We start from the raw sequence: 24,384 nt of genomic DNA on the forward strand, positions 1-24,384 counted from the left end.
ACTATTGTGTTTTTTATGGTGAGTTTTTGTCCTTTTTGAAGCTCTGGTAACTTGCACGACTAGTCAATTAACTTTACCAAATCGTTCTGACTAGTCATGGGTAGGCTTCAGCAACATGACTAAAAATTAATAGTTGGCCTACTGCTCTAATACACTTTAATTGTACAGAAAGGATAAATTGTGTTCCTTTAATAGCTTCCATTGTGTTGGAATGAACAAATGCACATTTTGGCAAGAAAACAAGAGAAGACGTGAAGATTCCACAAGGGTGAAGAGTTATCTATTAGAGGCCTACATTGACCCTTGGTCGGAAACGAGCAGGCCATATAGGGAAACGCCTCCGACTAAGTGATAATTTTGCTTGCCTGGACATGCTATCATTTACCAAACAAGAGAGGCATATCCTAGGCAACAGCAACACAATGGGTCTCTCAGCCAGAGTGGAGAAAGCTGAGAAAAATGCAAAGAGACAGGAACACCTTCTAATTTACTCCTCAGGGCTCAACAAATTCCTCCGAATATCCTTTTGTTCTTCAGGTGGAGTCCATCTCCACCATATTGACCATGTTTGTGAAGATATCACAATGAGATGTGTTATTATTCAGGTAGACAGACACTAACTCATTTTTACCAACTTTTTTAAAAAGATTCATTTTTACCATGGCAGTAGAAATCAAGCTTGTGTTGCTAGAAGCGTTTGCGTTCATGTACCTGTGTAGAGTATGTTTTGGGCCTAAAGCACCAAACTGAATTTATTCTCAGGAAAAAGTAAAAGACAAACAATGAACATTATTTTGTGCATCAAGTAAATGTCCTCAACAAGTACAAAAAAGTAGGGCCAATGTAAAGAATCGAGTAAAAGACACAAAACAACTGCCAAACAATCCGCAGAAAGCCATTTGTATAAACAGAAAAAGTAATTGTGATCCTGGCATTTAGAAAATTAGGCAATTTGACTGAAATAGCAAAGCTATTAATAAACAGCACTGCGCTGAAGAGTGATGGACTGTTTAAAATAGCAGAGCTGTGAGATATGCCCTTGCTAGACAGCAGAGCGAGATAAAAAGGTATTTGTTAACTCAAGAAAAGAAAAGAACAGTGTGATAAAGTGTCCTTGTGATAAAAGGAGGAGGGATGAGAGTTTATTAACGAGTGAGCTCTTTGAAGAGCAGCCAAAGTGTGCCCACTGTCTTGCGGCCTCATCAGCCAGAGGGCACAGACGCCCCCCCCCCCCCCCCAGCCAGCACAATGACAGCCATTCACCAAACCCTCTCGGCCCGCCAGCAGGGAAGAGACCGTCATTTCACAAATCAGACGAGAGAGAGAGGGATTGGTGATGAAGTGCTGGACGAGACCTGACGCACACATTTAATGTCTGAGGAGTGGGGGAAAGACTTTGTCGTCACTCACGGCTCTCCAAACCAGCCAGCAATTGTCGCTCATTCAGACAATTCAAATAAGCGAAACCCGGGGAGCTCTGGATGATTTACTTTTCATAAAGAAAGCACACAAAGTGACTGGCCACAGACCAATCTTTCTCATGAATCGAGACTTCAACATTTAACCCTCGCCCCTCCACCAGCCTGCCGTCGCAGTCAAAAAACTTCTTGAGAGCGGGTCGTTTTTGATCTGTGTTTCCGAAACGGATGCGGAGTAGCTCCTCACGCTTCGCAGGAGTGGAAGGATTTTGACTTTTACGCATGGTTCAGAGTTTTATAATCAAGCAGTATAATCTCAGTGTTGCGTGGAGAGGGCAAATGTTTTCAAGGTCTTGAAGCAGATGGTTAAAGCAGAGGTGGTGTATAATAATCATATGAGATCACATTTCAAGGAGGATAGTGAAGAATATTAGTTTTCCAGGTCTCCCTCTGACTCAAATGTAACGTCTACCTACGTTTTGAGAAAGGAGACTGAAGGAGACAGTTATTGAATAACTGACAGTTCCATAATAAATATTAATGATGGAGTTGATGAGTCAAGCGGTGTCCAAACACATGGCATAAGGCGAGGAGCGCAGAAATTAACCATAACACAGAGACTAAACCTCACATCCTCCAACCACTAGTTTGCTAACAAATTAATACATTTTACCACAACTAAAGCTCCAAACTGCAAGAATGTGTGTTTCAGCACAAGTAAAGTTACAAACATGTTGAGTACTTGCTGGAAGTAAAAATCATAGTTCATTAGTAAGCACACACTTAGATTAAAACTTACAATGCAGAGTATACTGATCATTTTGCTAATAATATGAAAGAAAATATATTTTTTTCTCTATAATTTAAACTCTAGAATCTCCTAATGGAAAATCAAATACCTTCTGGGGAGTGAACTATAATGAGTTAATGATTACTTTGGCTCCAGACAAAAAAATGTCTCTAAATATCATAAAGGTGTTAAAAAAAATCTAGAAGTCAAAATCTATTTTTTGCAGGTGCTAAATTTTAAGCGAAGACTTATTAAAATACAGAAATTTCTTGGTTTTATGTGACAAACCGTACTATTTTAATTGCATCACCCAAATGTTATTAAATGATTAAAAAAAATTCAACATCTTCAAAAAGAAAATGTCTTCTGTGCAAAACCTGTATTAAATTATGACAAATTTATAAAACATTCTACTAAATAAGCCACTCAAAGTGTTAAGATCAGACTGAAATAATCAGAAAACTTGTTAAAATATTGCAGATTCCTTAAGATTCTTCAAAAAGAAATGCAGAGCGGCAGGTGCTACACTGAAATTTTACAAGATATTTTTCTCCTCATTACCTCAGCATATCTACCCATAATTTCTGAGCTCATTGATGCGTAAATGTGTAGTCATGTGTTCATTTATTTGTATGTTTAAGGTAAGAAAATTGTGGTTAAATTAAAATTGTAATTTTTTAAAATTGCACCAATAAGGATTAATTTAGTGTTGTCAAAAATATTGATATTTCGATACGTATTGATAGTTCGATACTGAAATATCTGAAACGGTTCCAATACTCCTTTTCTGCAGAACAGATACAGCGATACCAGGTGCGTGTTTTCACTCTTCTCTCTGACGGTGAATTGACACATACCCGCACTACTCCCACACTCCTGACACTCCTCACACACTCCTGTCACTCACTCGTCTCATTCGCTCCAGTCGAATAGTGCTTATATTGCACATGATTTGTCCTTCATACAGGTTTTACCCTCACACTACTGATCTATATAAGTGGCGCTCTCATAAAGCCGCCTCTCAAATAGCTCACAAGTACCAAACTGACTACTTTTTTGTGGCTTATTGCACTTAAACAGACAAATTCATGCAAAATTATGTCAAAATGCCCATCTTGCCGAGTATTCAGGTAAATATGGAATGGAATATTTGGAATTTAATTAGTTGAGAAAGATAACGCATGTTGTGTAACAGTAAATTGGATCCGTGCATGAGCTCTTAAAGTGACAGCAGCCTAATAAACCTGCTGCCATCTGTCATATTAATCAAAGAACAAAAGACAGAAAATCCCTCGCTGCTTTTTATTTCTACAAAGAAAAATACAGTGTTATTTTACATTTGATTACTTTAATATCTGTATTTATTACCTGAATATACTGTTGGACCGACCTGAAAAACTTAAAGCCATTTGGATTTATATGTGCTAAAGTTCGCAAATAAATTTTTTTATTTTAAATTCTTTTACTGACTTTTTACTTGTCTTTTTTTTTTTTGTAAATGTAGTTCAACCATTCAAATAAAGCCTCCCGGTGCTGTGTGTAAGCTATGACAACAAAATTACACAAATCATCAAAAAATTATGAGATGCCGGTATATATGGCAGTTTTCCCCATGGTATCGAAAATAGTATCAAATATCGATATTTTTCAAGGTATTGTATCAAGTTGGAATTTTCAGTATCGTGACAGCACTACATTAAATTAAGCAATGTTTAGAGCTAATCAAGGATTTGTTGATCTAGGATTTATTTTAAATTGAGATGTTGCACCACATTTTTTTAAACATAGATTAACAAATCAGGGATTAGAAATCTGCGATTAAAACCTCTATTTACGATTAATTTTCTCCGCCATGATGGATTCGCCATTGTAATTATACAGCAACAATGGTAATATTCCATATCCTTCTTTAATGGCCACCAGAAACTCTCTCTGACATAAGTAGCTCTTGCCGATAAGGAAATAAACTTGTAAAATGTCAGCCGTCTTTATAAACTGCTACGTACGTAGAGAGACCGTTACTGATCAAGCAAGCAATGAATACAGTACATTGCGGCAGTGTATGCGGATTTCATAAGTGTTTATAGTATCAATTAATGGAGTAAGATGTTTCTAGTATCAATAAAAGGAGTAATATGGCAGCATAACGTATGAAAAAACAACCGAGATAAGGAAAAATATTGACCGACAGGATTCAAATTAATCTATTTTAAATATAAATTAAATCCAAGATCAAATAATTTCAATAAATGCTATAACATAGCCTATAATTTCCATACTGTATTAAGATATTTTAATCTCAAAAGGTCATGGAAAAAAACTAGTTTTCATGTCCCTTTTAAGAAAGAGTCATGTGAAGGAAAAACTTTTCCAAAACTTGATTAAGTAATAAACAAAGCATGGTTATTTCTGGTTTGTTAATTTACAGCGGTGAACAAATACAGAGATGCTCCGCCACGTCTTAGCTCTGCTCTGCTGATCGTCAATAGAGCCTCACATGCTGAAGTCTGGAGCCGTTCTGTCAGACTGCCCCAAACAGGGCACACATGCTCAGCGGGCTGGAGGTCCAGGAACCTGCAGATCCGAGGCACAGCTGCCAAGAATTAGATGATCCCTTCTGGCCTCCACACAAAAAGGGCCAGTGCTTTACTGATCCGGGTGACCTTTCCCTGAGAGGCTGGTGGAGCATCGGATTATGACGGATGACAACTGACAGGTGCCATTTAGAAACAGTGACACTGCACACAAAAGTCATCATCTTTGGTGCATAATTGCTGTTGGGACTCTCTTAAAAGAGACATTTCCATTGTGTAGACAAACTAGAGGACCTTGAAAAGCAGATAATGACGAGACCACATAAGATTATTCAGTGGTTTGGAGGATTCAGGTGGCTGCCGATCCACACTGCCAAATAATCCACCTCAGGATCACCACTGCGCAGACTCGGGCTCCGAACGACGTAATCGGCAATGACTGCTTCTGGGATATTTGGCTTAATTTTTCTACAGTGGAAGGAAGCAGCAATGCGCTGTCCATCTTTTCTTTTTACAGTCTATGGTCTGGACAAAATGTTAATGTGAAGGAAAACATTTTTCAAAACTTGAGCAAGTAATTTGGACTCGTTCATTTACAACAGTGAGCAAATACAGAGATGCTCAGATGCTTCTCAGCTCTTCTCTGTGGAATAGAGCCTAACTTGCTGAAATTCATCTTGAAAGTATCCGTAGCAGGTGTTTACACAGTATGTAAAAAAAAAAAAAAAACATCTATCTTAAATCTATTAAAACGTTTATTTAAAAACACTCCAAAAAGTGATTCAGGGGACCTATTGCCATAATTTAAGTGCATGCTTGCAATTTAAAAAATCTATTTTAGTGATTTAATTAAATCTTTTAAGTTGCAAACATTATTTTGACTTCTGTTAAAATAATAATGTTGATCATTACATTAACTTAATATTATGTGTAATTTGAACTCAAATTTCTACTTTACTTTTTTTATTTTTTTATTAAGTAACTTAATGAAAATGTTTTGTTAACTTTGGAAATTGGGCAGTGGAATTATAGTTCCCAGCATGCTTTGCATTGAACAGAATAAGTAGAATACATTTTGAAATTAAGTGTGATTTTAGGGAAAGGGAAAGACCATGTTTGCCATTAAAGAGTTTCTGTTATGTTGAAGTTTCTGTGGTTACCATTGTGCTGAAGGGTAAACGACATGAAGTTAAACACTAGATTGATGCTATAAGCAATGACTACGCTAATGCCAGTGACAAGTAATATCTTGTTCATTAAATATACATGTTAAATAAGATACATTAGTATGTGGTATGATAGCTGTGGATTGTAACTCAAATAAATAAGAATAATTGGGTACAACTCAAGTATTGGAGTAAATAAATTTTTTTGGAGTAATGTCTAATGTTATACATTTTATTTTAATGTTATAAATTAAGTTAATCTAACTCAATATAGTTTGTTGGTTGAACAACTTAATTCGAAGTTGTCATAACTAAAAAAAATGTGTTGAGCCAACATTATTTTTTTGAGATAGATAGAGATAGATAGATAGATAGATAGATAGATAGATAGATAGATAGATAGATAGATAGATAGATAGATAGATAGATAGATAGATAGATAGATAGATAGATAGATAGATAGATAGATAGATAGATAGATAGATAGATAGATAGATAGATAGATAGATAGATAGAACAGCTTCAACATGCATTTTTAGTGTGGGACTAGGCTTAAGCCTGGTCTGTGAAACCAGCCAATTTATCACCAATGTTTATTCAAATTCATAACTTTTTATTATACATTTAATATATAGCATACAAAATGTTAGATAGATAACGTTGCAAAGAAAGTGCCAAGTACTTGTTTGCTTGTTCTTTTGCCCAAGGTTTCATAGTTTTCTTTTTTGAATTGTGGCTGTGGTATATCACTCGGGTTTAAATGAAAATATTAAGAGCGTATGGCTATATCCAAGAGCCATATGGAAGCACTTTGTATCCTTAGTTATGCCCTGTCTGTCGGGTTTAGTGTAAGTGGCGGCTACCATATGTCGTGATGTCGGGACTCCCATAAGCATGCTGTTTTACTCATTAATACCACCAATGATATGGACAGCGGTGAGTGTTTATATATTTTTGTTAAATAAAAGGTAATCAATATCAAAGGTCACTATACATTTACGGCTAAAGAAAATGGTTTGATTGTAGAACCCCAAAAAATATTAGGATTTTCATTAGCAGGAATACCAGAAGCATGCCATGAACCATGCCAAAAAACACAGATAGCCAACCAGGAAATGAAATACTATCTTAAGCAGTAGACATGGATCCAGAGGAGCTAGATTTCAGCTCGAGCCTCATAGACTTATTCCAACCAATATCAGATCCTTCCTACAGCCTGTGCTTCCTTCCAGGTGACTGGCAACCAAAGCTTCTCTCTTCACCTAAAAGCTCCTGTAAGCCTGAGTGGGAAAGAGCTCTGGGCTGCAACAATGCTCCCTTTGTCTTGCACCAACACTCTACCTACCAGCCAGCTCCTTTGATTGCAAGCCAAGACAAACCACTGTGTTGGGTTACAGTTCTTGTAGCCAAACACCACGCTTGTGTTTAATATACTACAGTCTTTCTGCATTTTGCTTCCTGTCAATCAAAGCTGCGAGACTCGGTGGGTTTGGCCATTACTTCATTATGTAGAAAAAGAAGAGAGCATGTTTATTATGATCGGAAAATTATCCCGACACATACCGGCCGATGGTGAGATAAGGCAGGTGTGCTTCCAGAAAAGGGGGCGTGATGGAAGGCTTCTCCGCCTTTAGCGCCTCAGTCAGTGAGGTTATGAATCCCTTAATCCCCACATTTTCAAAGGTCACACGCTGATTTCAAGGATCACATGAAAGAGATGAAACTGTGACAATGGCTCTGATATGAGAGGCTTTGAAAAATGGGTTTTAAAGATGAGACGAAAATGAGATCGAGTTCTTTGTTCAGTAGTTTTTGCACCTTGAACTTTGACTATAATCTCCCACAAAAATAAGGCATTTCTGAGAGTTTGATCATAAGAAAACATTTATTATGTCATGATCACGTGAAAACAACTTTTATTATGTCGTGATCGCGTGATGATAACGTTTATTAGAAAACAAGAAAAAGAAAACATTATCCGTGGCCGTGTAGGGCCTCCATGCACGTTATTGAAAATGATACCGTTATCGTCTCTGTGTAAACTACAAAAACTTTGTGAAAACGATGACGTCATGCGCATGCGTATTAGGTGTTCAGTCTATGGGTGACATCGCCATCTACTGGCCTGGCATGAATAATACAGCATTTTTAGTCGCTTTTGGGGATCCGTGTGAACAGGATCATTTAACGCACATGTACGAAAAACTTTTCATTAATGCAAAGGAAAAACTTTTCAGTTTTTTTAACATCATTGTTGTGTAAACGTATCCTTAGATGAATTATCGGTTATCAGCCACAACATGAAAATTAATTATTGGCTCAACAAGCATGTCAAATTTAGAGGGGGAATTTTTTTTTTTCAATAAGTAACGACATTTCAACTACCCAGAATACCCTAGTAACCCCATAGCAACGTCCTAACAACCATTCACAGCACCCTAACATCATTGCAGACAGTTTTGGACAGACAAACAATAAAAATCTCAGTCAGTTCTACTTTGCACATTATTAAATATAAGAAAGAACTGGCCCTTCACTGAATTAGACGGCTTATACCTTTAAGCCATCATTTGTAGTACCATAGAAATATGCTACTCTTTTTCAGGGATTCATCAACCTCATTTGTTTCAGAATTTTCCAACCAACCCTGAGCAGGGTCTCTGTTTTTGTAATTGAGCGAAATAAATGCAAGGATGAAATGAAGCATCTTTGAGCACAGAGAAAAGTCAACACTAGCTCGCTAAGAAAGCACTGCATCGACAGAGACGTTCAAACTGTTTTCAAAGAAAGAAAAATACTCCAGAAGCACGTTTACAATTAATTTCTCTAATGTAAGACGCGGTCTCTCAGGAGCAGCAGTGCTGGGGTTGCCAGATTGGCAGGAGTGCACCTTTTTCCCCTGCTGTGGCAGAGTAATTTGATTTTTGAGTCAGAAATCTCCTTCACCTTGAGGGACCTGGCTGTGTCCACTGAAGCGGGTCCACTGAGGACGAGGAGCAACTGTGCCACAGTTCTGGTCCACTGCAGGTGCCACTGGTCTTTAGAAACTTCAGGAAGCAGGCGTCTGGTCAACCAGCAACACGCTGAGATCACAGTGAGCTGACTGACAAAAAAAACCTCAGTACATCCAACTATTATTGTGGACTTTATGTTTTTTTGCTTTGTGGCACCTGTGGAAATTTAGCGCCAAAAATACATTTGCAGTTACCAATACTAGTAATAGCCAATTAGAAAGCTAAAACATGCTACAAGAAGTTTAACTCCCTTTAAATTTCTGTTACATTTACTCAATAACAAATACTAGTAAATTACTAACCACAATAGCTTTGTGCAATCAAAGGTTATTGATATTTGGCCTGTTTATTTCCTGAATACATATCTGTGAAAATGCTGCTCATTCTTGGATTCAATCATCACAATTTTATTTAAATGTTGCTCTTGCTCTGTATAAATGTAGACATGCGTCAAAAAAGTTCTTCTAACAAATGCAAAACAATGTTTTAGCAAGAGGAGTCCGTTTATTTTGTGCTATCTGAACAAGAATACTCTAAACACGTTCCTAACAAAAGTTGTTTTGTTCGATTCTGGCCACGATTTGGCCGTCTGAGACAAATTTTGTGAATCCTAATCCTAAAAGATTCGTCTGATCCTAGGCCAGAATCTGAAGTCTTTGATCGCTAGTTTGACAGCCAATTAATGACCGTTGCGATCAGATTTTACCACTGATGAAACTCTGGCAGTGTCAGAAGTTTTGAGGCACAGTCCTGCAATGTGGCTTTTCTTATGGCGACCGTCAAATCAAAAACCAATAGGAGCAAAGAACCTGATGACAATTAGTGAGACAACAACAAACCTCCACTTGCTCCACACACATAATTTTTTTTCTTTGTTTGTTTTTTCAGTTTTCTTTTCAAGAGATAAGCCATGATTTAAAATTAATGCTACAGATTATTTTTGTTTGCTAGCCAGCATTCCTATCCTGCATGTAAATGCTGCTCACAGTCACTGAACGTGTCACGGATTGACCGTTTTTAAGGAGTCTTGACTGCTGTAGAGTCTGACATTAAAGTCAACTGAGGTCTTACAGTATGACATGGCTTACAGTGAGGATCAAGTCTGACAAGCAACAATCGTAAAGGACTATTATAAACCCTACAGCGTGCACCCGGCTTTACTTAGATGCATGTATTTGTTCAAAACATGTTGTCCCAACTTCATCTGAACAAACAATTTTACATTGCAAAATGTTGTGTATTTTCCCAGCATACATTGCAGTTAAAAAAATATGGTAACTGCTGTCACTGTTAGCTGCCATGTGGTTCAGAGTTCATATTTTTTACTAAACTAACATTTGTTGATGATTTGTGTTTGAGATTTCTGTTAAGTATGTGCATCTCACTGAAATGGTTGGGTTTAATATATCTGACAAACAGGTAATATAATAATAATACGTTTGCCTCTAGTTTTATGAGGCAAATCAAACGTAAAGGTGAAAGAACGAGGTTTGCAGCTCCTTGCATTACTCAACAATTTTTATTTTTAAAGTTCAATAGACACCTTTTTTTCATTAAATTAATATTTTTAAGTTGTCAGAAGTTGTCCAGTTAAATTAATAAATTGATAGTAATAGGTTATAGAGTGGTGCAGGTATGACATCACTTTGTAGGGGTCTCTCATATGAGCTTTGAGTTCTTAAGGTGACTGCCAAGTTAAAATAGTTCAACTTTTAGAAACGTGTTCTGTTCGAATCTGCACTTCCTTAAAACCGACTTGTCAACAAACAGTTCAGATGTTTAAACATTATTATAATCAATTTTGAAAATAAGAGTAATTTTTTTCAACTTTACATTTTAAGTAAAACTTAATGCGTGCACTTAATAGCTGGTTTTGGTAAACATGCATTTAAATATCATAATGTAAACTCTACACTAGGGTCCGATATCACTAAAGTATCAAATCTTTTTAGCAATTAACTGTGCATATTACGTGCAAAAGTCTCTCTCAGGTTGTCAGACACAATGCTGACTGGAAAAAGACTGCATTTCAAAGTAGGGATTAATCATGAGTGTTTAAAATCAGTCAACCAATCAGTTTCCTATTTACTGGCCATGTAGAACCTAATAAAACATTAATATTGGTTACATTTATAAAATAAGTCAAAATTTTAAAGTGTTAGATTACTTAAAGTTGTCATATTAAGATGGAAAGAGAAATTCTATTAAAAAAATACAGAGGTACAGGGCTTCAGCCCAGTTTAGGAGAACACAAAGAACACATAAAACATTTTGTGACACTAATGCCAAAGGAACTCATCCGCATCCCTGGAGAGAATGTGCGTCTGATCCTGCAGACCAACAGTGCCTTCTGCTGGACACACTTTAAATGCTCTATCCCCAGCACATTCAGCAGCGCTGAGCAATCCTGCTCCTGCAGAGTTTAGCTCCAACACTCCTGCCTGACAGTTTCTGTTGATCCCAAGTCCTTGATTAGTGGGTTCAGGTGTGTTGGAGCTAAACTCTTCAGGTCGTTGGTCCGCCAGGATGTACAGAGGTAACTGAATTGAAAAACCCCCGAACACTGATGCTAGTACACCAGGGACTGCTTCAGGCTCACTAATAATATAGAGATTTTTGGCACAGGTTTATGCCTTATCCTATATCTATCCCAATATCTTCTTTAAGACTGTTCATAGCTTTTTTTAAAACAACTGCTAGTGGGTCATACTAGAACTTAAAGTCCCTCTCTAGTCAATCATTTTATACCTTAAAACTCATCTTTGATCACCAAAATTACATATTTAAAAGTTTTTTCCTTGAAAAATAATTGCTTCATGCCTTAAAATAGCTTGAATGTAACTCCACACCCTTGCCTCATTTAGTATACGCGGTTCTATGAATATGCAAATGAACCCCGCCTCCACTCACTCACTCCAGCTCAGAGATCCACTGGTTGACGATCACACGTTGACCTGATTGGTTACAAGGTAGTTTGCGACGTCAGAAACACCAACGATTTCAAACCGCGTTTTTGAGACTGTCTTTGGTTCACTGCAGTTTTAAGTAGAAAATAAATACTCAGCAAATGATGTTGACTTGTGAATTTGCACGTGATTTGTCTTAAAGCATATTAAAAGCACTACATAGACATAAACAACATTAAAAGCTTGATTTTCACCACAGGGTGACTTTAAGCCACTGTCTTCTTAACATAATGACTATGTTTATGCAACTGGCCCCTGATTGGTCAGCTGGATCCGTGTGTTGTGATTGGTCAACTGCTTCCACCATGAGTTTCAACAGACAAGTAATTAACTCAACTAGACCCCGCCCCTTTATTCTGCGTATGCCTTGGGTGGGAGTTATTTAAATGAGGAATATTGTGATGTTGACACCATTACAAGAGAACTCAACTGGATGATGACATCAGTGTTTTCTCCATATATATATATATATTTTTAACTGAATTAATAACTTTTTTATAACAAAAATGAACCATCAGATCACTGAACTTACTTAAGCTGGACTATGATGCTATTTTCTTCTAGTTCTGCTGTACAGGCAATACAAACTTTGTTGCATTATTTTCCTGTTATCACTGTAAAGATGCTTTGAAACTATCTGTATTGTAAAAAGTCTGTATTGTCGTTATTACACACTAAAGACAGTTGAATATGTCAAAAAGACTATTAGGTCCTCTTTACCATAATGACTTCTATGGTAACTCTTTACCATAATCACCACATGGCATCGCTCATTTGCTGTCAACTCGACTCACAAACACTCACTGAAAACAAATGATTCCAGTTGTGTGAATGACGTTTCAGAAGTACAATTCACAAGTATTATTAAATACTGAATGTCAACTGTGCACTAAGAGGAAAGGACATCATCAGAAGAGAACCCATGGTAAGACGAAGGGCATTACCTGCGAGAGGTCTTCTTCACCGTGTCTTGATTGGTCTTCTCCTCATCCGTCTTTTCTTTCTTCAGTTTCTTTGCAATGTTCTCTCGGACCTTCTCTCTCTCCAGTTCACGATCGCTGTCGTCCTCCACATCATCGTCCGCATCATCTCCTCCACTTTGGTTGCTTTACATACAAAAAAAAATATATATATATAGTATATATAGCATTCACACTAGGGTTATTATTGTTAACTAAAATTGGGTAGGATCAAGGGATGTAGAATATGGTCATGCAGAATGAGGCATTAATATGTGCTCTATATAGTACTAATAAACAGCTAGTATCCTAGTAATATGCATGCTAATAAACAACTAGTTAATAGTGAGAATTAGACCCTAAACTAAAGTGTTAACAATAAAATATTATTAGTTGAAAAACCTAAACTATACGAAAATTAGAAATGTTGCCCTGGCAATATATATCATATGATATATACGGCAATAAAATAAGTTTAAGTTGAAGCACTAAAATCATTAACTGAAAATAAATAAAACTAAAACAGCGAATATGTAACGCTACATATGAAATTACTAAAATTAATATTTAAAACTACAAATATTAAAATAAAATGTATTTAAAAATATACATTTTTTACACAAATATGGATTACATCTGCAAGCTTAAGATAATGTATCATTAATATATCATGACATTATTCATGTGAAGACGGAGGGATTTGTTTCCTGACCTGTCAACGACTGGAACAGAGCTTAACTTGGGATCATCCTTCAGCAGGTCATGACTGCTTTTGCTTTTCCCTTTCATGGTCTGCAAGAAAGGACATGTTGAAAGCACCTGCTGTTCGTTTCCCCACACATGAATATTCACCTCCGTAGAGGAATATCTGTCACTGGACACAAGCCCACCTGGCTGACTTGTTTGACCATCTCCTCCTCTTCCTCGGCCTCCTCTCCAAACGACAACAAGCTGAAGTTCCTGTGATAAAACCTTCCTGGTTAAAACGTCATTGTACAGCATCAAAATACAAAATTAAATCAAAAAATATAATCATAAGTAAAAAAAAAAAAAACAGATCATATAATAAAGATGGACCCTTTACTTTCTGTAAATATATGGGATTTTTTAACATCGTTTTTTTTAAGTCTGACTGTTTTTGATAAGATTGACAATCTACATGATTTGATGTATCATTCATGTTTGTGGTTCAAAGTTCAGAATGATTTCTGAAAGTTTAATGTTCAGACCATGTGATGCTTGCAAGAATCATAGTAATCACTGTTACTGTTAACTACATATAAATTTAACCTAAAAATATCAAATTAAAATTAAAATTTGTTTTCTTTTTTGGTTTGAAATAATTGTTCTTTTTTTGTTATTTGAAATAAAACTTAGGCAAATTTAAATATATATAAAAATAACAATAAATATATTTAAAAACCTATTTGAATATATATATATATATATATATATATATATATATATATATATATATATATATGAAAAGTAGAAATGTTGCCTTTGCATTTAATGGAAATAAAATGAGTTGAAGTGCTAAAATTACAAAAATTTAAATAAAAATAAAATTGAAGCTATATAGAAGAAATATTTTTTTTAAATTATGAAAACGGCAATGCACACAGCAAAATTACTATAAATAATTTTTATTTTTAAAAGAAAACTGAAAATATAAAAATAAAAGCTAATTTAAAATTTGAATTAATAATAATAGTATATAAATAATACTAAAATAACACTGGATGTAATACTGATTGTAAGATGCATATTTCTTTTTTTTTCTCTCCCAATAGCCATTGGTTTTATTGAAGGACATACAGTTCTTGAAACTTCTAGAATTAGAAAATGAATCATGGCTAATTCATTTTTAATAAAAAAAGCTTATAACAAGCAGCTTTTGTCATAATTACTGCAAAATTGCTAAAAAATATCTTCTATTTTTTCCCTCCAATTATTGCTTTGGACAACAAGGGGAATTCAAGTCAAAGAGGTTGAACCATTGCTAGATGTTAAATGCATTGTGAATGTCATGTTGTCAAGAAAGAAAGAAAGAAAGAAAGAAAAAAAAGAAGAAAGAAAGAAAGAAAGAGGTGTAAGTGTGGCATACTTGGTTGCTTTGGACTGTGATTTCTTCCCTTCTTCTTTGTTTTTTACTTTTTTGACTTTCGTTTCACGTGGAATGATGTCCTCAAAGGCCGAATGCAAGACCTGTGTAAGAATGTAAGACCAGTCAAGGACTGCATATGAAAACAAAGGTACAATTAAAATGGTAAAGCCAATTCAGGGGACAGAAACAAACCTCTGCGGTTCGAATTTTGTGAGGGTTGAGTGGCCGTTCATCACTGTTACACTCCACAGCCGCTAACCTGAGCATGTTATACACAGTGTCTCCTGTGACCTGCAGCCAAAATCACAACAGACAAACTCACACATGTGACACAGAAGGAATTCAACAGGGCATTTCACAAAATACAGAACAAAAAAAACCTCTTTGTCTGTGGCTTGACTGTTTCTGAGTTCCTCTCTGTTCTAGCTTGTTCTATTCTGAACTTTGTATTGCTTTCATTTCCTGAAGATGAATCACTTGTTGTATTCCTCATTTGTAAGTCGTTTTGGATAAAAATGACTGACAAATGACTATGTAATAATGCAGAAATGTTATTACAATTTAAAATAGCTTTTTTCTATTGTAATATGTTCAAATGTAATTTATTCCTGTGATCAAAGCTGAATTTTCAGCATCATTACTCCAGTCTTCAGTGTCACATGATCCTTCAGAAATCATTCTGATATGATGATTTGATGCTCATTTATGATTATCATCAATGCTGAAAACATTGTGCTGCTTCATATTTTTATATTTGTGAAAACAGTGATACATTTTCTGTCTTTACTGTTACTTTTGATCAATTTAATCCATCCTTACTGAATAAATGTATTACACTTCTTTCAAAAAAAAAAAAAATCATACTAACCCCAAACATTTGAACGGTAGTGTATTTTGCAGAAAGTCTGTTTTCATTTTTGGGGTGAACTTTCCCTTCAAATGGCTCATAAAGGCATAAACATAAACATCACCTTTCCAAAAATGGTGTGTTTGTTGTTAAGTTCATCAGCCCGTCCGAGAGTGAAGAAGAACTGGCTCCCATTATCATGAGGTCCTGCGTTTGCCATAGCAACCAAACCTCTCCGGTTGAAGCGTAATCTGGAGTGAAATTCATCCTGCATTGGAAAAGATAAACTGTTTAAAACTATAGTAACATTTACAATGCTTTCCTTTCCTGCACAATCCTATAAGATCATTCCAAATCACACTGTACGACATGGATGTAATAAACTTGGGAACAACGTGTGTGTAGACTGTGTCAACGTCCGTCTTTGAACCTCTCTCACTGTACAACGTTTAGAAACCACGACCACAGAAATCGCCACGATTGCTCATCTTTTATTTGGGACGGCCCAAAATCGTACAATGTGTATACATAGGGCATACATAGGTCTCTAATTGTATGCATGACAAATGTATTTGTACATCATTGATTTCATCTTGAAAAGACCAACCTTGAAAGGGCGACCGTAGATGGACTCCCCGCCTGTTCCTGAGCCCGTCGGATCCCCTCCTTGAACAATGAACTCTTGCACCACGCGATGAAAGACTGTGCCATCATAGTAACCTGCAAAACAGAAGCAATGTTTATGAAGAACAGTGCAGGTATTTGATTAAAAAACTGGCATCGTGACAAATGCCTTACATTTTATATCTGCATATTTTAGCATATGACACCACTTACCCTCCATACAGAGCTGAGTGAAGTTCCTACATGCCTTCGGCGCTTCCTTAGACCACAGCTCTATATCAATATCACCCGCCGTGGTCTTCAGCAACACCTGGATAGATAGATAGATAGATAGATAGATAGATAGATAGATAGATAGATAGATAGATAGATAGATAGATAGATAGATAGATAGATAGATAGATAGAGTATATAAAATAGTTCAAATTAACCTGATAAATCCTATGGTATCATATTTGATACATGAATTGTTAAGGTAAATTATCAACATGATAAAAACTTTACTGGAACACTTGTTGTGCACAATCTACTACATGTTTTCTATCATATGATATTGATATTTTGCTGTGAAGTCTTTAATGTTTATTCTTTAACTGTTATTTTGTTAGTAAATTTCAATATGAACATTAACTACTGGGCTGAAGCGACATAGGTTTACTTGATTATCCATACACAAAATATGAGTATCAAATATGATACATCAGGTTTTTGAGGAACATTTATTTGTTCATCTTTCAGGCATCATTGTATTGCATTTCATTATATGTTTTACCCCCAAAAAATAAAGAACTACAGAGCTTTGATCATAAAACTAGGCATTTAAATATCATCTTTAAGACATATTATTGTGCGAGATAGAATGACAAACGATATTTATATGCATTTTATTTATTTATTTTAAGTATATGCTGTACCGTTATAAAGATCTCATTGATTTACATAATAAGTTTCAGAATTTCGTCTTACTTCTTAGCCTTATAAATTTCAGCAACTGCACCAAGTTGCATTTTTTTGCATATTCTCCTGTTGTATCACACTGTATATCATGCCTGATGTATCAAATGTGATTCAGAACATAAGCAAAAAATTATATTGATATATTAATATTGATTCGTTGCTTGATAACTATTGCAATATGAACAACTAAAAGAGAAGTTAGACACACAGAAGTATCATTGTATTCATTATTTTCATGAATATGAGTTTGAGATGATATTTAAACTCACCTTTCCATTAGTGGGTGGCTCTTGAATATATATGTTGCTCATCTTTAACGCGTGTTATTATTTAGGGTATATTTCTCTCGAAACTATTTCATTGGTTGATAGAAAAAGCAACAAATATACGCAGATATTAGAAGAACATAAGCACGTCTGACAAATATGAACTATTCTCTCCTGTGATGTTTACAAGCGCATCCTGTCATGCCGCCAGACAGTCTCGATCACTCGCTCTTCTTCGACCTTATCGCCCCCTATCGTAAGGGAGTAAATGTTAATTTATCCTGTTAAAGACTAGAATTCACATGAATGATAGTAAACGCTGTCTCATTTTCTGTGTGCATTTTTATATGTATTAAAACCTGGGTATAATACAACATTCAAGTGTAAATTCTTGACCAGACGGCTTGCAGTCTATTTTCTATAGTCTCTTTGATTTCTTTGTATATGATTTATAAATCACTGTATTTAATATGTTTAGGTTGTAAATGTAAAAAATATAAAACGAAACAGACAGAATTTTAGATTTCAATGCGTCTCAAGGCAGGTTTCGAGCTCCCATTAAAACTCTGTGACAGTAACAAATGACAGTAATTATTATCTTGTGACATTGTGCTCTTTGATTTTTATCTATATTTCTATTGTGTTTACATTTTGAATGTATAATATTTGTCAAACACATTTGAGGGATTTAACGGTCTGTAAGTGGAACCACAGTGTGTACCGGGTGTTTCCAGTCGGAGCCTTTTACCAGAAGGATTGATTTCTTTGATTTCATGCTTTGAAAAGCGGCGGAACCTAAACAACGAGTTTCTTATTTTTTATTTTGCTCTGTTATCCTTCAGACCAATAAACAGTAGAGTAACGTAGATGATGGCTGCCCAAGGTATTCTTATGCAGATATTAATGGATTGTCCGCTAGTTTTTGTCATTTGTTGTCGATATGCTTCTGGATTGTTCTAGAAAATATCACTCCACTTCATTATTATCTTCATATGAGCTGTCGATTCACATCAAGCACACATCGTTGCATGTCAGACTTCATATTTTACACCTGTTTAGGGTTACTGTTAACTCACGATTTGTACGAATTCATGTAAATACGTTGTTTTGATAATGTAGTGCTAGGCTGCTCGGTGTTTTATAAACGGTGAGCCAGATCAATCCTGAAATCTCTTTAGATAAGGACGTTTTTGTTAAATATCTTCCGCAAACACGTTTTCTTCTAGCTGGGGTTGGTTTTAATGTGTAATAATGTGTTCATGAATTGACGTCTTGAGGCGATATAAGCTCATTGAATTCCCTACCTACAGGTCCAAACAAAGACAACATCAGAGCTGGTTGTAAAAGATGTGGATATCGTGAGTATGACGATCAGTAAATTAACTATAATTCTGCTCTGTCTATCTATAAAATATACATATTATTTGAATTGTATTTTTCTATATGTCTGTCTTCTACAGTTAAAAACATACATATACAGTTTAAACAGTTTTGTCTGGTATATCTATTTTTTGTCTGTCTCTATCTGTCTGTCCATCTATCTGTCTGTCCATCTATCTGTCTGTCCATCTATCTATCTGTCCATCTATCTGTCTGTCTGTCTTTCTACCTGTCTATCTATCTATATATCTGTCTGTCTGTCTATTTATCTATCTGTCTGTCTGTCTTTCTACCTGTCTATCTATATATCTGTCTGTGTGTGTGTCTGTCTGTCTTTCTGCCTATCTGTCTATTTATCTGCCTTTATGCCTGCCTGCCTGTCTGTCTGTCTTTCTACCTATATATCTGTCTGTCTATCTATCTCTGTCCGTCTGTCTCTCTCTGTGTCTATCTATCTGTCTGTCTGTCTTCCTGCCTATCTATCTGTCTATTTATCTGCCTTTATACCTGTCTGTCTGTCTGTCGTTTACACATATAAACATACATAATATAATTTTCAGTTTAGTTTGAATTGTGTTTTGTCTTGTGTATATATTTGTCTGTATGTTAATTAATGTTCAGCCTCACCATATTCATACTTTATCTCCTTTGTATCATCCAATGTTTTCATCAGCCGGACACCTTACTTTTGAATGTCGTAATTTTGTTCGCGTGGATCCGAGGAAGGACATTGTTCTGGATGTGAGCAGCACCAGCACTGAGGAGAGTGACGAGGAGGAGGAACAGGAAGCTGTCAGTAAAGAAAAGATCTTCGGCAGCAGCCAATCAAAAGGTTCCTTCACTGTTTAGACTGAAATGCAAGAATTTCGCTGGCACATTTACCTGACTACTGAGGCTACGTCTACATTAATCCAGATACATTTGAAAAGCTGTTTTCGTTTCAAAACGCTCTCCGTATACAATAGCGTTTTCTCATCCTCCATTATATGTTTGGTCTAAAATGCAACTGCTCTTATTTATTTGACACAGGATAGCAATTTTGCGAGTATATTTTCTGTCATCTTTGCAGGACAGTGATATGAAGAGTGAGCAACGTAACATATTTGATCAAATGTGTGAAAGTGTATAACAGGCACAATAGCGGTATAAACATACATATCTTTTTTTTTTTTATATGCTTTATTTAAACATTCAGTTTACAGTGTGAAACAACATAATAATAACACAGCAGCAACATAGCACAAAAACAAAAACATTTAGACAGTGATGTAAACAAGAATGGGGAAAAAAAGAGAAAAGAAAAAGAAAAAAAAGAGGGCATTACTTAAATGAAAAGAAATCTAAACATTTAATAAAGTAAAAAGTTTGGAGGTCTTGCAAATTGTGCATGTTCTGAGTGCTTTTGGGTTAAGAGAGGATGAAATTGTAATCAAGTAATGTTTTATCTCATGTAAGAACACCATAAAAATTGGTTTACAATTTAAAAACTTACATTTGTGAATATAAAATCTACATAGGAAAATAATTAGATTTATTACAAAGCAGGCATTTGAATCAGCTTCAAAAAATCCCAAACTAACAGTTTTGGGAATCATGGAGAAATTCTGCAAGATAATGGTTGAGGTAAACCCACTAACATCTTTCCAAAGTTGCCGAGTAAAATTGCATGACCAAAAAAAGTGAAGAAGAGTTTGTGTCATTCTGACAGAAAGAGCAAGTAGTGTCAAAATCAGATCTGAATTTTTTCCTAAGGAAATTTTTAACTGGGTAAATATTATGAAGTGATTTAAAGGATATTTCTTTTACTTTGTTTATGAGGAGAAACCGTTGCTGTATGGACCATATTTTTTGCCAATTTAAATGATCAAAAAGTCCATTCCAATAAGAGATTAAACATACATATCTATTGGTTCATTGTTTTAAAAAATACCTGTTTTCACAGTCCACACTACAACGGAAAATTTACCCACTTGGGAGAGCGTTTTCAAAAACTTTTGCAGGACAAAAATGCCGTCTCAGTGTGGACGGAAGGCCAAAACGGAGAGAAAAAGATGCGTTTTCAAGTGAAAATGTATTAGTGTGTACAAGGCCTCAGATTACTGTCAGTTCTCATGATTCAGATTTAGCAGTGATCATTGTCACTGAATGATTTTGTGATTGATTGGAAACTTTGTACACAGGTTCTCATGAAGATACCAGAAAAGAAAAGCATAAAAAGAAAAGCAAAGACAGATCCCATCAAAAGGCCAAAAAGAGGTACATATTTGATAAATCACTGCACTTTTTAACTTCCTTGGAATTATTGGTATAATTGTAAATGCCTCATATACACTCACCTAAAGGATTATTAGGAACACCTGTTCAATTTCCCATTAATGCAATTATCTAATCAGCCAATCACATGGCAGTTGCTTCAATGCATTTAGGGGTGTGGTCCTGGTCAAGACAATCTCCTGAACTCCAAACTGAATGTCAGAATGGGAAAGAAAGATGATTTAAGCAATTTTGAGCGTGACATGGTTGTTGGTGCCAGACGGGCCGGTCTAAGTATTTCACAATCTGCTCAGTTACTGGGATTTTCACGCACAACCATTTCTAGGGTTTACAAAGAATGGTGTTAAAAGGAAAAACATCCAGTATGCGGCAGTCCTGTGGGCGAAAATGCCTTGTTGATGCTAGAGGTCAGAGGAGAATGGCCAGACTGGTTCGAGCTGATAGAAGGGCAACAGTGACTGAAATAACCACTCGTTACAACCGAGGTATGCAGCAAAGCATTTGTGAAGCCACAACACGCACAACCTTGAGGCGGATGGGCTACAACAGCAGAAGACCCCACCGGGTACCACTCATCTCCACTACAAATAGGAAAAAGAGGCTACAATTTGCAAGAGCTCACCAAAATTGGACAGTTGAAGACTGGAAAAATGTTGCCTGGTCTGATGAGTCTCGATTTCTGTTGAGACATTCAGATGGTAGAGTCAGAATTTGGCGTAAACAGAATGAGAACATGGATCCATCATGCCTTGTTACCACTGTGCAGGCTGGTGGTGGTGGTGTAATGGTGTGAGGGGATGTTTTCTTAGCATTGTTTCTGACCATGTCCATCCCTTTATGGCCACCATGTACCCATCCTCTGATGGCTACTTCCAGCAGGATAATGCACCATGTCACAAAGCTCGAATCATTTCAAATTGGTTTCTTGAACATGACAATGAGTTCACTGTACTAAAATGGCCCCCACAGTCACCAGATCTCAACCCAATAGAGCATCTTTGGGATGTGGTGGAACGGGAGCTTCGTGCCCTGGATGTGCATCCCACAAATCTCCATCAACTGCAAGATGCTATCCTATCAATATGGGCCAACATTTCTAAAGAATGCTTTCAGCACCTTGTTGAATCAATGCCACGTAGAATTGAGGCAGTTCTGAAGGCGATAGGGGGTCAAACACAGTATTAGTATGGTGTTCCTAATAATCCTTTAGGTGAGTGTAAATGCATTTTACATGTTGCATTTAAAAATGATTTATCAACATATTGTTTGTTACGATTACAAACAACCCTTTATACTCGAATCAAAGTCACTGTTTTTACTATTTAGTTGCTTTATTCTTTCATATTGATAATGATGGGTTTGTTGTCTGTGTACTTGTTTTTCCGTGTAGAAAAATCCAATAAAGAAATGAAAAAAAAGGTGTATAACTGATATATTTTTTTAAAATGGCGCTCGTAGTCCTTCATAAACATGTACCTACATTTTAACATATGATACATTTATCTGTTTCATCTTTAGAATAGTGAAATCACATTTTTATAAATGTTGTATGTCATAATTAACAGGGGTTTGATCATATGTCTATGCTTTCATAACCTCAGGTCTCACTCATCAAGTGATGAGGAGGAGGAGGAAGTGAACAAGAAGAAGAAAAAGCACAAGAGCCACAAGAAGAAGGGAAAAAAGGAGAAAAGGGAGAAAGAAAAGAAACACAAGAAGAAACAGAAAAAGAAAGACACGGGGTCGTCCTCTTCCGACAGCACTACTGAATCTTCAAACACAGATTGAAGCCGAATAAGTTCATTTATTTGAGTCAGTTACAGGACCACACAATCACAGCCGAGCAAAAACACTATTGTGACGCTATAAAACACCTTCTGCCAGAGCCATTTGTACATAATTCTGCAACAGACACCTCTGATTGATGGGCTTTTTTTTTGTGGTGTTTCTGTATTTTGTATATAAATGAAATGAAAACAACCCAAAATCCTTTTGGGTGAATACTTTTACCACACTTGTGTTTTTATAATGCTTTACGAAAACTGCTGAAAATATGACACATTTATTCAACAATAAAGGGTCATGGGCAATTGTTTTTTGTTTTGTTTTTTACTCTTAATAAAAAAATAGACAAGCCAGAAAAATAACATGTCAGAGCAGTGACTGGCAGCTATATTATACAGTTTAGAAGTCATTATACAAAATATTTCACTACAGAAAGCCACGACCAATGACCAATCAGGATCAAGCATTCCAGGAAGCCATGAATAATGATGTTATCTTTATGTGACCTCACAATTTCCTCTGGTTATCTTCGAGTATCTAGTTAACTCTTTCTGCTCATATCCAGAAGTGATATAAATAACCTAAACAGGAGGTTTAGCTGGTCTAAATGGCTCACGTTCATATTTTCCTCTGCTTTAAATGCTTTTTTAATCCTTTATTCTGAGGGTGGAGTAGACATGCATTTGAGTCCAGCCTCTTAGATGACCCATGTACACAGATGACAAAACTTTCCAATACTGACTCACCCTGCTCAGAAATGAGTTTGCTGATTTTCTAGAAGATTAGGGGAAAAAATGCAATCAAATCTTTTGATTGATGTCTAGAGTTTATTTCCTGAGATAATGATAAAAGAAGTCTACATAATATAACATATAATAACAGATATTATATAACATTCAATGTGTAAAGTGTTCCAGTACAGCAGGTATATTTTAAAAGATTATTATATTTATTATTATAAATATTTTCCTCCAAATCAAAGTTATTGTGAGATAACCTATTTATCTTTAATTTATCAATTAATTAAATAATTATTTAAAAAGTTACTGTAAAATTACCTCGCAAAATATGTTTGAAAAAGGATTTTTGTGAGTCTATGCTGTGAGTAAAATAATTTACTTTTTAATTTACTTACTTAATTTTTTAAGTCATAAAAAAATGCTGAATTTGATTAAAAATCGATTCTACTCCAATTTTTTAAAGGATTTTAACTTTTTATCTTATTATAATGTCATCACTGCAGTCAGGAATAAAGTTTTTATGAGTGTACGGTGTAAAGAAAATAATTATTTATTTT

The 24,384-nt window shown here is 35.6% G+C and overlaps 3 protein-coding genes across 3 annotated transcripts in view; 2 read left to right on the top strand and 1 right to left on the bottom strand.

The window, feature by feature from the left end:
* cwc27 (CWC27 spliceosome associated cyclophilin) overlaps positions 1-17,861 on the bottom strand; it is a 43,664-nt gene extending 25,803 nt beyond the window's left edge. The window contains exons 1-9 of the mRNA XM_056238956.1: positions 17,652-17,861; positions 16,639-16,735; positions 16,409-16,521; positions 15,926-16,069; positions 15,147-15,245; positions 14,955-15,055; positions 13,738-13,807; positions 13,560-13,639; positions 12,833-12,994 (exon numbers count right to left, since the gene is read on the bottom strand). Coding sequence (XP_056094931.1) covers positions 12,833-12,994; positions 13,560-13,639; positions 13,738-13,807; positions 14,955-15,055; positions 15,147-15,245; positions 15,926-16,069; positions 16,409-16,521; positions 16,639-16,735; positions 17,652-17,693 — 908 coding nt within the window. The 5' untranslated portion in view covers positions 17,694-17,861. The remainder of the gene's footprint in view (positions 1-12,832; positions 12,995-13,559; positions 13,640-13,737; positions 13,808-14,954; positions 15,056-15,146; positions 15,246-15,925; positions 16,070-16,408; positions 16,522-16,638; positions 16,736-17,651) is intronic.
* Positions 1-24,384, top strand: part of LOC130073508 (placenta-specific gene 8 protein-like) — a 71,334-nt gene that overhangs the window by 44,863 nt on the left and 2,087 nt on the right. The gene's annotated exons all lie outside the window — the stretch shown is intronic.
* Positions 18,395-23,392, top strand: srek1ip1 (SREK1-interacting protein 1). The gene is made up of 5 exons (XM_056238957.1): positions 18,395-18,531; positions 18,959-19,006; positions 19,702-19,860; positions 21,209-21,284; positions 22,904-23,392. The coding sequence occupies exons 1-5, from the start codon at positions 18,516-18,518 to the stop codon at positions 23,088-23,090; spliced, it is 486 nt and encodes a 161-aa protein (XP_056094932.1). The 5' UTR covers positions 18,395-18,515; the 3' UTR covers positions 23,091-23,392.

Source organism: Rhinichthys klamathensis, unplaced genomic scaffold, assembly GCF_029890125.1.
Source record: "Rhinichthys klamathensis goyatoka isolate OS25496 unplaced genomic scaffold, OSU_Roscu_1.1 h1tg000549l_1, whole genome shotgun sequence".
In the NCBI taxonomy this organism is placed as follows: Eukaryota; Metazoa; Chordata; class Actinopteri; order Cypriniformes; family Leuciscidae; genus Rhinichthys; species Rhinichthys klamathensis.